Source organism: Bubalus kerabau, chromosome 19 (genome assembly GCF_029407905.1).
Source record: "Bubalus kerabau isolate K-KA32 ecotype Philippines breed swamp buffalo chromosome 19, PCC_UOA_SB_1v2, whole genome shotgun sequence".
In the NCBI taxonomy this organism is placed as follows: domain Eukaryota; kingdom Metazoa; phylum Chordata; class Mammalia; order Artiodactyla; family Bovidae; genus Bubalus; species Bubalus kerabau.
The window spans coordinates 58,279,641-58,296,528 of record NC_073642.1 but is presented as its reverse complement, the minus strand read 5'-3'; the positions used below and the strand labels follow the sequence as shown (position 1 = coordinate 58,296,528).

Genomic DNA, 16,888 nt, shown 5'->3' with positions numbered 1-16,888 from the left:
TTTTCGTTTTCTATCTACCAACTCTTTCTTTTATTTTTTGAATTTTTATTTATTTTGGTTGCACCGTGTAGCTTGCAGGATCTCAGTTCCCCCACCAGGGACTGAACCTGGCCACGGCAGTGAAAGCACCACGTCCTAACGATTAGACCCCAGGGAACTCCCCATACCCTTTTCATATCTGTCGTCTCCTTGCTGTCCACGCAGTTTCCTGAGACAGGTTTTATTCAGAATGTACATTTACCCACAGGAAACAGAGCATCAGAGATTTAATTCCAGGTTCTTCTTCACGGACATAGAGTGACAGAGGCAGGATTTGAACTCAGGACTCCCGCCTGCATTTTGTCTTCAGAGGAGAGCAAATCCTCGTGTTGCAGTCCTGCTCCTTTCCAGGCTGTAAATGCGTAGGAAACAGGATCTCCTGTGCTCATCTCAGTCCTCTCATTCGGCTCAGATTCTCTGCGGGGAAAGCTCGACCCCAGCCTGCCTCCGCCCCGGCCCAGCAGAGGGCCAGGTGCCCCTCTCAGCTTCACAACCCCTTTGGGCCTTGGGGGGCATCTGGCTGGTCTGGGCCCCTTTGTCAGTATTATCTAAACCTCCCCTGGCCCTGCTGACCCCAGGCTGTGTATTTCTGCATTTCTTTTGCCTTGGCTTCTCAAAGCCAGGCTCCCCCTAGTTAACTTCCAGAATGCCTTTCTAGGTGTTCGAGACAGGCCTTCTAACAGAAATGTGTTTACCATTTGCCATGGAGATGGTTTGGGCCTTTATTCCTCCAAGTGCTGATAAAATGATACTGAGCACTCACCCTTCCAGCAGTGTGTTTGGTAATTCTAAGAGACTTGTGAAAAATGCATGAGGCCCGCGATACAATAGATAAGCTGAAAGGCTTGGAAGAAAATCCGCTTGTGGATAGTGGGGTGATTGGAAAAAACTCCTTCTTTGTCCTGAAAGAGATCGTGTTCAGGAATAATTCTTCTCTTAATCCTGATGCTTTCATCCCGGGTCCAAAGCTTGTTGGCGCCTGCTTGTCAGATCTTTCCCACTTTGGTTTCTTCTAGCATCTTTGGCTTCGGTTCACGTCTTAATGAGCCCGAGTTCTCTCTATAGAGGCCACTGCCCTAAATGAACAAAAGTGGGACCAGAACAAGCTTTGTGTTATCTGGCAACTGTGTGGACAAGTCTTCTCGGTACTGCAGTGGGGATATTTGAGGGGAGAGGGATCATGGTTTACTGGCCCTTGGTGGTTGGGGGAGAAGCAGAAGCGACGTCTCCGATGCTGCATCCCCTTTGAAGGAAGGCAGGGAGCGTGTGTGTCCCTGCCGTTACCAGTAGTGTCTGTACCACGTGGCTGCCCATCTTGTTGCAGAACAGCCTCATGTGTGGCCTTGAAGCATGCCGCATAAACACTGCTCCCAGGCTTCTCCAGCTTAGACTCACAAGTCACAGATAAGGAAATCGAGACGAGAGATGCCAAGTGGCTCGTCCAGGGTGACAGTGGGAGATGACGGCAACCGGGGGCTGGGGTTTCTCAGTCCCTTGCTCTTCCCTCTGTGCCAGGCTTCTCCCTGCGGGCTCAGGGATGGGGAGGTGGGCAGTGGTGGTGAGGGCATCACGACTGTTCATTTGTAACTCAGAACGTGAATACGTCAGCCAGATCAAGTAGGGGAAACCCTCGAAGGCTGTCATTTGTCCATTGTTTGCAGGACAGGATGCCGCTGTGGGTGATGCGAAGTTTGTTGAATGGATAACCTTTTCTTTTTCTTTAATCCTTAGTGTAGAGTTTAATCTGCTTTAATTGAATCATGAAGTTCGTGTGTGTGCCTGTTAAGTCGCTTCAGTCGTGTCTGACTCTTTGTGACCCTAGGGAACGTAGCCCTCCAGGCTCCTCTGTCCGTGGGATTCTCCAGACAAGAACACTGGAGTGGGTTGCCATGCCCTCCTCTAGGGGATCTTCCTGACCCAGGGATTGAACCAGCATCTCTTATGTCTCCTTGCGTTGGCGGGCAGGTTCTTTACCACTAGCGCCGCCTGGGAAGCCCTGATCATAAAGTTCATCATAATCTAATTCCAAGTAATCTCTCAAAGTTTACCTACGTTATTCTCTTAGATTTCACCCTTCAAACTTTATTTTTTAAAAAAAAATCTCAGCATTTCACTTTTATTTATTTTTATAATTAATTTGTATTGGCGTCTATGTAGTTGCTTTACTTGAGTGGATGACCTTTTAACATGAGGACATTGGTCTGATTGCTATCATATATGTCAGTCTTGGCGTCTCCTGAGTAACAGGCCCTGGTGTCAGTATAGGCCTAGTTATGAGGGACACACTCTGGGGAAGGAACCGTGCTGACGGGGGGAGTTGCCTCTGGGGATCCGGCAGCAGAGAGGTACCGGTGCACGGGTGAGGCTGCGGCCGTAGGAGAGAGAATGGCTCCTTGGCCTGAGGACAGCCCTGGATAGACCTTCCTGAAGGACACCTCTGAGCTCGTCCCCCGTCTCCTCTGGGTCCAGATGTGGGCTCTGCCTTACCAGCGCTGGCCCGTCTGTGTGAGCCGGGCAGCGGGCCAGGCTGTCAGGAAGAAGAGGCATGAAGGCAGCTTCTCTTCTGCACTTGGGTCTGCAGACGCGTGCTGGAGAGGACCTTCTCAGGGCGAGAGCGTATAGGCCCCGTGGACCTCACAGGTGTGAGGACGGGAAGACGGCCTCCTCAGATGTGTGTACTGGCCACCCATCAGGAGCAGAGACCTTTAAAAATAAAAAATCCAATGACACCAATGAGCCCATCACCAGATACTCTGGTCTGGAACACCAGGCGGGAGCAGATTTCAGAGAGGGAGATATGAATCTCTGGCTTTTGTGTTGAGAGCTCTTAAAAATGCTTCCTAGGAACGAAAATAGGTTCACTGAAAAAAAAAAAAAAAAAGAAAGAAATAATCCAAATGCCGCACTCTTTTTGCTGATAAGGTTTGCTAGAAAAGAAGCATTATGGCTTTTCCCCCTGGCCTCTGCTGACCTCACAGAGGGAGCTTGCGGAGTTGGAGGGGAGGGTGAATTAAGCTGGTGTGTTTATTCCCTGGGGCTCCCACAACAAAGTACTACAGACCGAGTGGCCTAAAACAACAGAAGGTTATTCTCTCAGTTAAGGAGACTGGAAGTCTGAAGTCAAGGTGTCTATGGGGTTGGTTCCTTCTGAAGGTCCTGAGGGGGTGGGTCGTGGTGGCTCTGGCCATCCTTGCCTTGCAGCTGACCTCACTCACGGTCTCCATCTTCACACAGCCCTCTCCCTGTGTGTCTTTGTGTCCCCATTTTCCTCCTCTTGAAGATACCAGTCGATGGATGAGGGTCTATCTGAATCCAATATGACCTCACATTAACTTGATTCCCTTGTGGCTCAGCTGGTAAAGAAGCCGCCTACAATGCAGGAGACCTGGGTTCGATCCCTGGTCTGGGAAGATCCCCTGGAGAAGGGAAAGGCTACCCACTCCAGTATTCTGGTCTGAGAATTCCATGGGGTTGCAGAGTCGGACATGACTGAGCGACTTTCGCTTTCATTAACTTGATTCCATCTCCAAAGACATTCTCTCCAAACATGGTCAAGTTCACAGGGACCAGGGGTTAGGACTTGAAGAGATCTGGGGTGGGTGTGCACAGTTCAACCCGCAGTAACAACAGCTGGTGAATGGCCTTCCTTACACCCAGCCTCCTCTCTGAGCCCATCTCCTGTAATGCCAGCGTCCCTCACTTTTGTCTTTAGCATCATAGAGTTTTAGGGCCAGAGGGATGGTCTCTTCTACTTTGTCTGCCTGACAAGCTGCTCTCCCCCACTGACTTGGGGCTCCTCAAGTCATAGAGGTGCCCCATGGCAGGGCCACGATCCCTGTGTTTTTTTTTTTCTTTTTCCTGGAAACATCTTCCTGTGTCTTTTGTTGAATTCCTGTTTCAGATAATGGTTTTTTGTTCCTCATGTGCCTTAATGTTATTTCCCCAAGAAGACTGTAAAGACTAATCTTATCACAGCTCTGCTTGCCTGTCCATGGTCTACTGTGAAGCTGCTGCTGCTGCTAAGTCGCTTCAGTCGTGTCCGACTCTGTGCGACCCCATAGACAGCAGCCCACCAGGCTCCCCCGTCCCTGGGATTCTCCAGGCAAGAACACTGGAGTGGGTTGCCATTTCCTTCTCCAGTGCATAAAAGTGAAATCGCTCAGTCAGGTCCGACTCTTAGTGACCCCATGGACTGCAGCCTACCAGGCTCCTCCGTCCATGGGATTTTCCAGGCAAGAGTACTGGAGTGGGGTGCCATTGGGTATTAATAAGCACTTGTTGGAGTGGGCACCCGAGGGTCAGGTGGCTGGCCTATGTCACGTGTCTCATCACCTTCTCACAGACCTACAGAATCCTGGCATCCCACTCTCCCCAGCCCTGCCTCAGAAGCCTTCAGGGCAGGGTCCTGGCCACTCTCACTGAGCATAACCCACCCCGGGAGCAGGTCTGGTTTCCGGTGAGGCTCTATCCAGGAGTTGAACGAGCTGATCAGAACCCAGTGGTTCTCCTTTTCTCACCTCTGGTTTCTCAGTTTGGGCTCTGTTTTGAGCTTGGCTCCATCAGGCCTGTCTCCTTCAGATCTTAGGATGACTGCTCCCAGCTGCCAGGTATCCCAGCTTCCTCTTGTCCTCCAAGAGGGAGAGTGTCCCAGCATTCCCAACACGAGTGCTGAGCCTACCTCTGATTGGATGGACTCTGGTCACATGTCCTCTCCTGAGCCAGCAGCCCCAGGAGGTAGAAAACACTGATTGGTCTAATCAAAGTCATGTGATCCCAGTGGGGCTAAGTGGATGGAGCCTGTGTCCTGAGACCAGGTGATGCCCCAGCCAGAAGTCAGGCCTGGTGGGAGGACAGAGAACAGAGGGATGGATGCGGGGAGGGCACACAGGATGAAATCTTGCTTGTCACCCCCGTTGCAGCATCAGTCTCCCTTCTCTAACCAGAAGAAGTGTGTTTTCCTTCCAGGAATACATTGATGCCCACCCGGAGACCATTGTCCTGGACCCTCTTCCTGCCATCAGGACCCTGCTTGACCGGTCCAAGTCCTATGAGCTCATCCGGAAGATCGAGGCCTACATGAAAGGTACGGACTTGAGTGGCTCGGCCCCGATGGCAGTCGGCCCACCTCGTGGACATAAGGCAGTCCTTGCTTGGGTGAGAGATGGGGTCTGGTCGTTTTAAGCACTTTGACACAGGAAGCAGTTGTACATTCTGGGGAGGGCCTTTCCTTCTCCCTCTGTGACTGGCAGAGTTAGTGAAAGCCCCAGGGTGCTTTTTGGGAGAGTAGCTCCAGCCACATCAAGACAGATTTGTTTTGTTGTCTTAAACCCATGTGTGTGATGAAATATCCAGATAACACAGTGGTTAGAGAGCAGAAGTGTGTGAACAGCTCAGCAGCAGGCAGGCAAGGGGAGTTATGTAACCGGGCAAAAGAGACAAACAGAGAAATCAGAGGCCTTTAATCAAACGCGTGGAGATATGTCATGTGGCGGCTGGACCTCACAGGGGTTCGTGTTATTCTTGCAGGCCAGAACCTCCCTCTTAGCCGCAGGAGTGTCTCCTGCCAGCTGCCAGCTCCTGTCCCAGAGGACTCACGCTCCCCGCGTTCCCGGGCAGGGCAGCACCAGAGATGTCAGACTGCCTTCCCAAGGTGTCTGTTTATGTGAGAAGGGCGTTTCAGAAAGATTCACGCTCAGTAAGCTCTTAATTCTCCGCCTGGTCTACACAGTCCCTGCATAGAGTTCTTAAAAAAAAAATTTTTTTTTAAGTGCTTTTCCTGAGCCCTGGAGCTGGGTGAGGATTCATCTCTGAGGAGGGAGAGGCAGCCCCCGTTCCTGCTACCTAGGTCCTGTGTGTGTGGCCTCAGGGGCTGCCTTGAACGCTGCCCAGGGTGGTGACTTGGGCCCAGGTGTGTGTCGTTCATGTGGTGCTGGGTGCCTTGGCTCACAGAACCAGCATGGCAGATAGGAGCAGCGTTTTGGGGTATGTCCTGAGTGCCCAGCACTGGGCTTAGCCTTCCTCTTACCTTCTCCCTGCTGGTGCTCATCAGGGTGGGCTGGGTCATCCTCCCTGCGTGGCAGAGGAGGTCCTGAAAGGTTCGCGGATGTACCAGCATCACACAGCCTGGAAACCGCCCAGTCAGAATCTAGCCAGGCCTCCCCCCTCAGGCTCCCTGACTCCTAACACCTAAGCTTGACTTCCATGTCTGTAGTCAGAGGGCCCTGGATCTAGTAAGCCCCTGGCATGGGTACAGTCGTGGACCCTGGCCAGGGGAATCGATGCCTGCTTGGTTCTCTGCTCTGCACAAGAGCTGGGTGCTGGACCTGGCCATCCTGGAAGAGGTCTTAAGGCTCCTTGCTCTGGGTGGTTGGCCTTTGCCAGGAAGCACAGGGCATGGGCGTGAGCTTGGGCAAACTCCGGGAGACAGTGAGGGACAGGGCGACCTGGCGTTGCTGCAGTCCATGGGGTTGTGAAGAGTCAGACATGGCTGGGCAACTGAATAACAACATAGAGGACGTGGCTTCCTAGAAGGCCCAAAGCAGGCAGGCTTCTTCAGCACTCCAGCGTCCTTCCATCCTTGGGTCTGGAGTGATCAGTGACCGTGTCAATTTCTGTTCTCCTTGCACTCCTTCCCTGGGTCCAACCAGTACTCCTAGAGGAGAAGGAAGATCTGTAGTGATGTTTTGGCCAAACAATGCTTCTAGAAAGGAAATCTGCCTCTTCCTAGGAAGAGTGTGCATTGGATACCAACTATTTGTGAAGGGACAGGAGATGACCGTAAAAGATGAGAAGGCCCAGTTAATGGGCAGAGTTGCAGGTCAGCAGAGGCAACACGTCCATTAGAAGAGTGATGCTTTCTGATGGGATTAGGGAGGGTACCGCTGAGAGGGCTTTTTTAGAGCAAAATGCTCAGACTTTGAGGAGGGGACAGACTAAGATTGGTTACAAATCTTGCTGCCTTGTGGTCTTGGCCAAGTCACTTGCTCTGACCTTGCCTGTTTTCTGCAAGATGGATAAAAAGTGGTTTATCCACAGGGCGCAGGGTCAGGGTACCTGGGATGATGTCTGCAGTGCTCTTAGCTCGGGCCGTAGCCCATGGGGTCACCCAGCAGTGGGGTCCACTCTTCCTGCTCCTGTTGCACTGGAAAGGGCTGAGCTGACTGGATTGGCTCTTAAGAGTCTGCCTTTGTTTTTATGAGCAGAGAAACAGGGCTGGGGGTCCAAGGTGAGCCCAGATCTAGTGTGTGAGCACGTGAGTTTGGGGGTAAGACTGCAGGGCGCACAGGAAGCAGGACTAACTCGGGAGGGCAAGTATTGAGGGGGTGACAGCCTGGGCCTCCCAGACAGGGCAGAGGTGTGAGCAAAGCAGGGAAGGAGCTGAAGTGGGTACTTGTGTCAACTCGTGGACCACCAGTCAGGGGTGGGGGGACTCGGAACACCTCGGGCAGTGGGGGACCCCGTTCGTGAGCAGGCTTTGAAGGTATGTGAGCTGGTGAGTGAGACGAGGATGCATGTTAGACAGGCAGTGCAGACACGGCCTAGGGATGGATCTTGATGGCCATCACCTGTATCCTGTTGCGGAGGGTGACCCCCACAGGTGTGAGGGGCTGGTGACTGGCCCCCAGTGGGGACACAGGACAGACCCCACTCAGCTCAAACACAAGAGAGGTCAGCGCGGGGGTGTCCCGCTAGAGGGCCTAGTGAGAACTTGTTGACCCAAGTCTCAAGACTGGCTTGGTCCTGGGCCAGCAGGAATTGTGTGGGTGGGCCGTGACCGCTGCACCCGGGGTTTTCCTTATCGTGTGCACCGAGCCGGGCTGGTGTTCTTCCAGGAGGGCAGGCGGCGGCTGGGGCTTCCTGGAGCCTTTTCCTGCCCACCCGGGGCGGTTCACTGCTGGCTCCCACGTCCCGTCCTCCAAGGCGAGGCTGCGTCTGTGAGATGCAGAGCACCTTCTCTGGGAAGTGCATCCCCGGCCGCCCCCACCCGCTCCCGCTATTCCTGGAGGCCCTGCAGTAAAGGGCCGTAATTACCCTCTAAGTTCCTCAATCGCAGCCGTCCAGGTGCACCGCTTTTGTGTTGGGAGAAGGGGCTTGGCAGAGGCTCCTGGGAGCTCTCACCAACCCCCTGTGCCAAGGTGGCTCTCCCTGTCCTCAGAGAGCCTGGATGGCTGCACAGAAGACAGGGCGGTATGGAGGAGGCGCTGCAGGGAGGGACCAAGGCCCCCTGCTCTGCAGTAGGGGTGGCCTGGTGGGCTGTGACACATGGGGGGGTCCCCTGGGGAGAGCAGGCAGAGCCCTTGGACTGAGGCGGCCATCCATCTCCATGCAGAGCATCAGCTGTGGGGAGCTCCCAGCCTCACCTGTCCGAGGACCTCGGCGTGGTCAGCACCATCTCAGTTCCATGCTCCCAGAGTTCATCGTTTCTAATTCAGAGCTTACTGGGGGAGGCCGGCTCCTTCCTGCCTCAGACCTGTCTGTCCCAAACCCACAGACAGTTGGTGTCACAGTAGAGACCTGGGGGAGGGTGGATTAAATGAGATGGGCTTCATTTCTCTCTCACGTAAAAGCCCAAGTTTCCCCAGCTCCTTGTTTTTCTGGTGTGGCCCCTCCTGGTCAAGGGTGGTGCTGAAACTCCACCAGCCACACCCACAATCTAGACGTTAGGATAGAGAGGGACTAAGAAAGAGGAAGCAAAGGGAAACAGCTCTGGGTGTCTTTTAAGGAAAAGTTCCAGAAGCTACGGTGATGCTCTGTTCATATCTCAGTGGCCAAAACTGAGTTACCTACTGAGGTGCGAAGGAACTGGGGACTGTGGTCTTTATTCTGGGCAACCATGTGCCCAGCTAACATACAGCATGAGGTCGGTAGGCTTACAGAGGGACCCACCCCAGGGTTCTTAGGCCACAGGTTTCCCACATGGATGATGCCTTCTGGGCGGGGCTGCACCACACCCATTACCAGAGGCACAGATGGCCTAGGACAGGAGCTTCCTGGAGGTTGAACATTGCCTGCTGCAGGCCTGAGGGGAGGTGGGGAGGCTGCATCACCAGCCAAGATTGCTAGACATGCATCTGCAGGCCTCGTCTCTCACGGGCACCTGCTTTGCTGCCCAGGGCTGGGGTTTTGAGGCGGAAGTCCAGAGCCCAAGGCCTGGCCCTGCCGCCCCAGGCCACACAATCCCAGGCGAGGCTCTCACCGGCTCCTAAACTGGCTGGAGCGATGGCTGAGAAAGCTGGGCTGTGACTGGATGATGTGGGTGTGTGTCCTTGGCCCTGGGGTCAGCAGGTGGTGGAGGGTCTCAGACCACCTAGTGGAGGGCGCAGAGGCCCTTCCGAGACGGCTGTGGGCGCAAGGCAGCTCCCGCACATGCATACTCTGGGGGGTAGCAGTTGGCCACCCGATGCTGGGCCTCCCCAGGGAAGGGGAGTGCCCTCTGCAGATCGAGCGTCTCTGCCTGTGGGTTTTGTGGGAATTTAATCAGGACTCATCTTGGAGGCCAGTTGGGGTCTGGGTTAAATTGGAATAATCTAGACACCAAGCAAAGAGAAAATAACTTGCCGAAGAGCCTGGGAAAAATGATCCCCGCAGAGCAGCTGCCTCGGGTGGGTGGGTGTGGTTGAGCCAGGGGGCTCTCACTCAGGGGTGGGGGCTGGCTGTCTGCCCTTGGGGAGCTGCACAGGGCTGTTGGTGGGAGAGGAGACAGTGAGAGAGGCCTTGGAGTCGAGGCCCAGGCCCCGGGTCTGCCTGCAACCCCTGTGTTGTGCGGCTTGCAGGTCCCTGTTCCTCTGGGGCCGCTTTGTCAGTGCTCAGGTAGCTGACCCTGGCAGCTCCGGCTGCGTGCCAGGCACTGTATTAGCTAATTTAATCCTCACGATGACCCCCGTGAGAAAGGCACTATGGTTACCCCCCAGAGCGGTGAGGTTACTGGTGTCCCTTGAGTCTAATTGGCTAAGGACACAGAGCTGCTGCATGCAGAGCTGGAATCTGAACCCACACCCTCGGGGTATCATCATGGCCAGTGGTTCCTGAATCCAGTTCCTGGCCCCTGCGTGGACTGCCTCTCTTCACCTGCACTTGGGCCGAGGACGCAGTGGATGAGCTCGGGGCTCTGGCCCTGCTCCCAGGCGCCCCCTGGTGTCCAGGCGATGGCATTGTCCAGACAGGGTCCCTGCTTCGGTCATGGAGTCTCTGCCTCATACAGTTTATTGAGGAAACGAAAGTCCTGTCCTTTTTGAGGTTAGTGACACATGGTAGTGGAAAAGAACAGGGTTTGGCACTGACAAGCCTGGGCTCAAATCTCAGCCCTGCCCGTGTGGCCCGGGCAGTCACTGGGCCTCTCTGAGTTGTCTGCTCATCTGTCATGAGGGGGTTGGTTGCCTTCCCTTCAAGTCGGGGTTGGGGGGTGGCATGGGGAAGGCCTGACCCTCCCTGCCCGCTTCAAGGGGCACAGCCCAGAGCTGGAGCCCAGGTGCTCTCAGCTCCTCTCCTTGGTCCCACAGGGCGCCCGGGGCCTGGCTGGGAGGCACGTAGCAGAGCTGGTGGTTAGTAGGAGGGCCTGGAGTCTTGGAGGACGAAGAGGAGAGCGGTGCAGCCCGAGTCAGGGTCAGCTTCCAGCCCTGCTCTTGTGCAGGAGGCTGGAGTTTGGATGAACCCACCAGGAAAATGCTTCACACAACACCTTGCGAGTGGGCTTGTGAGAAGCTGACCCCTGAGACAGCTACCTGCCCTGCCCCCCACGTGTCGGCCTGCCCACCCCGCAAGACCGGGGTCTGGTGCGAGGGAACCTCCAGCTCAGTCCAGGGCTCTTTCTGGGGGAGCCACACCTCCAGTGTTTAGCCCTTTCCACCTCATGGGTTATGGGTCCCCCTCCTTGTTTTTGTCGTGCTTCTGAGAAGAGGCCTGCCCCACCCAGCACACCCCAGGAATTGCTGGACTGGAAGGCCGCTCTCCCCGAGGCCTGCACAGTAACTGGTCCTGAGTCCCCTCTGTCAGCAGGCAGGTCCCTGATTGTCGGTGATTCTCACACCTGTTGATCCCCCCCCCTTTCTTCCCAGAGGCTGCCCGTCTTAAGTATGGAATCCATCCTTCCAGGCCCTTCTCATACATGTGCAAATACATGTGTGCTTAAAAAAAAAAAGAAACAGCATCTATTACTTGTGTTCTCATATAACTTGCTTTTTCTCCAAGAATATATGTCTTGGCTTCTTTTCATGTCAGCCCACAAAGATGAAGAGGAGTAGGTCTGATCTGCCCTTTTTGATGGCAACATCATATTTTAGCATGTGAATGGGGAAAAAAAAAAGCATAGTTTATTCAATTACATTGACCTCAATGAGTCATTCCAGTTTGATTTGGATTTTTTCTTCTCACCGACTGAGCTGCAGTCAACACAGGTCTCTGCAGAGTTCTGTAAAATTAATCCCTAGAAGTGGAATTTCCCAAAGACTATGGTAAACATCTCTCACCTTGTGGATATTGCTGGATTGTTCTTTAAAACATTTGAACAAATTTTTCACCCCATTGTACACGGCTGCTGGAGAAATGATAACTGTCTGACTTTCATTTACATTTTTTCTGTTATTGACAAGACTGCACATTTCTTCATGTGTCTGTTCGCCCTTTGCGTTTCTTCTGCGTATGAATCTTTTCATGTTAGTTGCCCATTTTTCTCTTGGGTTGGTGGTCTTTTTCTTATTCATCAGTTAGAGCCACTTTTGGGACTAAGGATATTGTCTCATTTTTTCTTAAAGATTTTTTTAATGTGGACCATATATAAAGTCTTTATTGAATTTGTTACATGTTGCTTCTGTATTATTTTATGGTTTTTCGGCCAGGAGGTATGTGAGATCTTAACTCCCCAACTAAGGATCGAACCCGCACCTCCTGCATTGGAAGGCGAAGCCTTAACTAGTGGACCACTGGGGAAGTCCCATGAGTCATTGTTTTAAAATATGGACTGTTTCGTTGCTGGCAGCTTCATCTTTGCACTGGGCCAAGCTAACATTTTCTATTCTGCTTTTAGAATGTGTATGGCCAGAGAGAGCACTTCAAATATTTTTCAAAACGTTTTGAAAATGAAAAAGGCTGCTGCGTTTTGGGAGTCAGAGCTGAGTGGGGCAGCAAGCCTTTGGGTCCGGAAGGGGCCATAAATCAGTGCAAACAGCTGGCACAGAGTTAATCCGCGTTTCCAGCAGCCGTTTCTATAAGCTGGAACGGGACTCAGGAATGTCCCTGTCTCTGCCAGCCTGTGTCTGGCTTCCTCGATTCTGGCCTCGAGCATGCCCAACGCAAGTAGCACCGTGTCCCCTCAGGATGAAACAGGTCATTAGCTGAGTCAGACGGGAGGGAGACTGCTTGTCCAGCTGACCAGGACCATGTCAGACAGGGCCTGTCAGACCTGTGGCCTTTGTTCCCCTCTGTCTGTACCCAGAAGCCACCCCCTCCAATAATTTCAAGCTGGTTCCCCACAGCAAGCCTGTAGCTGGCGAACCAAGGATCAGGCTGCTAGCAGGGAGGTGGCAGCTATAGCTGGGCCTAAGGGAGGCCTTTCAGAAGCCTCCCGGGAGCAGGGTAGGGACTGTAGCCATTGCTGAAATGCCCCCACCCCACCACCTAGTGTCTCCAAATAGCACAGTGAGGGTCCCTCTTTGAAAACTCTTAGTGACCAAGCCTATGAGTTTCCTGTTGCCGCACAACAAATTGCTACAAGCTGAGTGGCTTTCGGTAGCTTCACCCCCGCCTGCCCCCGGCCTGCCGCTTGTTATCTCACAGCTTGGTAGGTGAGAATTCTACCTGGCATGGTTGGTCTCTGGTCTCAGGAAGTCACAGGTGGGAATCAAGGTGTCAGCAGGGCTGCGTTCTCATCCAAACACCCTGTGGAGGAACCCGTGCCCGGGCTCGCGCTTCTTGGTGGTGAGCACCCAGTTCCTTGCGGCTGCAGGACTGAGGTACGGTGTCCCTGCCAGCTGTCAGCAGGGGGCGCTCTCAGAAATACAGGCCCCCACGTTCCTTCTCACGGTCCCCTCCACCTTCACGCGGCCTCGGCGTGTCCAGCCGTCCTGGTGCCTCAGGCAGCCCCAGGCGGGCCCCCCGCACAGCAGTCCTGCTGGGCCCCCTCTCGTCCCCTCGCCCCCTGCCCTATGTAAGTGGCAGGGAGACAGCGTGAGCCTGTCTACACCTGGAACGTGCCGCTTCTCTCTGCCTCCCCTCAGAGGGCTCTGGGCAGGGGCACCGTCGGAGCTGGTTCCGGGCCCTGAGGCCCCCGGGTCACTGCCTGGTCTGCGTGACCAGGGGCCCGAGTGGATGGAGCCCGGGCCCTTACTCACATGCACTGTCCTCACGTGACCTTCCGAGGTGTCAGGCCCTTCTTCCCCTCAGACAAGCCGGGTGAACTGGGCAGTGAGCAGTGCCCAGTCGTGCCGGGGGAAGGCTCGCCCCAGGCTGCCTCGGGACCCAGCTCCCTTGCAGGGCTGCCCGTGAGCCTCGCTCACCCTCCCGCTCTGTCTGAGCCCCTTGGGGCCCGAGCAGTGGACAGGGCCTCTCTCCTCCCTTTTCCCAGAGTGGGTACCGCAAGCGGCACCTGAGACAGCCCTCGCTCCAGAGGGGCCCTCGACCCCATTGTGGCTTCAGAAGGGATGCCCAGGCTGGACCTCAGTGCCCAAGAAGGAGCGGACCCAACGCCGACTCATGGCAGTCAAGCGTTACGTGGCGCTTCTCCCTGCACGGCCACTCACGGTGACTCAGCCGGTCCTCACATCTTCATCAGCAGCCTGGGGAGTAGGTACCGATGTTATTCACCACCACCCCCACACCCCATTCTTGGTGATATGGAAACAGAGGCGCAAAGAGACGGCTAGCCCAGGGAGAGAGAGTTGACCCAGGATCGGGACCCAGGCACCCTGCCCACCACTGTGTATACCCGTGACCTGCGAGGGGCTCTATGGACGAGGGTGGGCCTCTCCTGGGATCCAGCCCAAAGCCCTGGCTTTCCATGTGGTTCCCATGAGTCAGGCTACCCAGTCCCCACATCCCCAGGGCATGTGGCTGGAACTTTACTGTCTTAAAACGTATTATTTCAGTCTCATCTCACCTGGGGCTATGGATGGGTCTGAAGAGACATGATGAAGTCACCATCGTCCAGGTATTTCCAGCCTTTTGAAGCCTGACACAAATCCCCACTCAGATCCAGGCCCCTGTGCCTCCAGGGGCCCTTGGGCTACAGGCAGAGCTGAGTCACCTTCGGTAAAGGGAATGCAGAGTGAACTGGAAGTAGGTGCTAGGGGACAGACGTGCTGGGTCAGAGCAGGGAATAGTTCCTGAGTGTAAGAGTTGACTCATTGGAAAAGACTCTGATGCTGGGAGGAATTGAGGGCTGGAGGAGAAGGGGACGACAGAGGATGAGATGGCTGGATGGCATCACTGACTCGATGGACGTGAGTCTAAGTGAACTCCGGGAGTTGGTGATGGACAGGGAGGCCTGGCGTGCTGCAATTCATGGGGTCGTAAAGAGTCGGACACAACTGAGCGACTGAACTGAACTGAGGGGGGTCATGGGGGTCATGCCAGGAAGCATGCCTCCTGAAGAGAGCAAGGTGAGGATGGAGCCCTGCCTGGGGGAGGCATGTGGGGTGCATTGACTGGACACTGAAGCCCTTCCTGGCCAGGCCAGTGGACGGGACATTATAAGTGGACAGCGGGAGCAGGAAAATCAAGGTCAGGACAGGCAGTGCCCTCTTGATGCCCAGGCCTGGCTCCACATCAGAGAGACCAGTTCTCACTTCTATCTTCTCTCGTCCGTGGGCCTGTCATCCCTGCCCTTCCTGACTGCCTCATCCTGGCCCGGGCCTGCGGTGCTTTCCCAGCCCTCACCTGACTGTCCTGAATTACTGGGCGGCTGCCATCGCCACAGGCCAAAAAAACCATCCAGATGTTTTCAGAGCTGCTGTCAGGCTGAAACTTGGTTCTCCCAGAATGTACAGAGAGCATCTTTCCCTGTCTAGGATGCGAGAGCACGGGGCTCCTGCCTTCTAACAGTATAATGGCAGGTGGAAGGTGACTTTGGACAATCTGGCACTGGATGAGTCATGAAGACTGGAGTCTGCAGGTTGGCAGGCCAGGCCCAGCCCGCAAGTCCCATGGCCACGGTCACCAGGGCTGTGCCAGACCGACAGCGCCACATGGCGGCCAGTTGAGGAGTTGCAGGCCACTGCCACCTTTCTCACCCGGTGCCGGTCAGTTGTGCTCCTCCGTGCTCCCCTTCTCCTTTCGTTTCCAGGCTCAGCTCACTTTTATTCCATCTTCAGTTCATCTCACGCATGTGCACTTGTCAGAGAGTTTTTTCTGAGGGCTGCCTCCTCTGAGTAGCACTGGGCTAGAGGTCAGGCCAGGTCCCAAGGAATATACCATCTGGTTGCAGAGTCAGAACCCAAACATGTGGGCATTTAGTAGGGTACCAGAGATGAGCAACTGAACAAGGTAGCAATGCAGGAGAGAGATGATGATGGAACAGGCAGGACTGTGGGTAGAAGATGCTGGGGGCGTCTGTTGGGAGGTGTCATTGTGATGAGACATCTTGTACTCAAGGGGTTGGGCGATGCTGGCTGGGTAGGTTGCTGCCAACTGGTTGGGGAGAGAGGAGTCCCAGGGGTTGTGCCGGGGGATGACAGGGAGACCACGCTGCTTGGCGCCGGGGTTTGGCTGGGAGTGAACTTGGTTCTGCCTTCTGAGGAGGCGGGAAGTGTAATTGCCAGGGCTACTTCAACAGAGCACCACGGACTGGGCAGCTTAAATTAGAGAAGTTAATTTTCTCACAGTTCTGGAGGCTGGAGTCTAAGATCAAGGTGCTTGCAGGGCTGGTTTCCTCCAAGGCCTCTCTCCTTGACTTGTAGGTGCCTGTCTCCTCCCTTGTCTTCTCATAGTCTTCCATCTATGTCCTGTCTCCCTTTGTCAAGGACATTAGTCACCTGTATGACCTCGTTTTCATTTAATCACCTCTTGGAAGGTCCTGTCTGCAAATAAGAGGCACGTCCTGAGATCCTGAGAGTCAGGCCTTCAGCATGTGCATTTAGGGGGACACAGTGCAGCCCATGGGCTTCCCAGGTGGCTCAGTGGGAAAGAATCCACGTGCAGCACAGGAAATGCGAGTTTGATCCCTGGGTCGGGAGGATCCCCTGGCAACCCACTCCAGTATTCTTGCCTGGAGAATCCCATGGACAGAGGAGCCTGGGGGGCTACAGTCAGACTCCTGGGGTCGCAAGGAGTCAGACAGACTGAAGTGACTGAGCATGCACACGTGCAATGCAGCCTGTAACAGGAACAGGTTGCCGGGACCTGGAAAGGCTTCGAACCTTCACTCACATCTGACTTGGATGATTATTGACCCAAGGGCTGCCTCAGTATATAGGTGGGAACTTTAAGAAGACAATCCAGGATCCAGCCGCTGTGCGCAGTGCAGGCTTGGTGGCGGGCTCGGTAGGTGAGGTGGGCAGAACACCAGGAATCTAGCGGTGTGTGGTTAGAGCAGCCACAGTGGGGAGAAGATGGTTCAGAGGTGAGAGTGTCAAGAAGGGGGTTCCTTGGTTAACAAACCCCAGCAGCTAGGAAGAAACCCCAGCACTGGGCCACTGATTTTGTTCTGTCTGTCCCAGGGGATCATCCAACCTTGATCCTGGGATGGGTTGTGTTGGGCGATACAGATGAGGACGATATTGCTTCCCAGACCCTTGGGGTGGGACTGCTCCTCCCAGAGGAAACTGTGTTAAGGAACTATTTCATCATTTAAATCTGTTGTTGTTTAGTTACTAAATCATGTCTGACTCTTGGAACCCCATGAACTGTAGCCCACCAGGCT

General features: G+C 54.5%; 1 protein-coding gene across 4 annotated transcripts in view; it reads left to right on the top strand.

Annotated features, from left to right (window-relative positions):
- Nucleotides 1-16,888, top strand: part of ITPK1 (inositol-tetrakisphosphate 1-kinase) — a 157,491-nt gene that overhangs the window by 111,045 nt on the left and 29,558 nt on the right. For all 4 annotated transcript variants that reach the window (XM_055556849.1, XM_055556848.1, XM_055556846.1 and 1 more), the window contains exon 5: nt 5,005-5,122. In XM_055556849.1, coding sequence (XP_055412824.1) covers nt 5,005-5,122 — 118 coding nt within the window. The remainder of the gene's footprint in view (nt 1-5,004; nt 5,123-16,888) is intronic.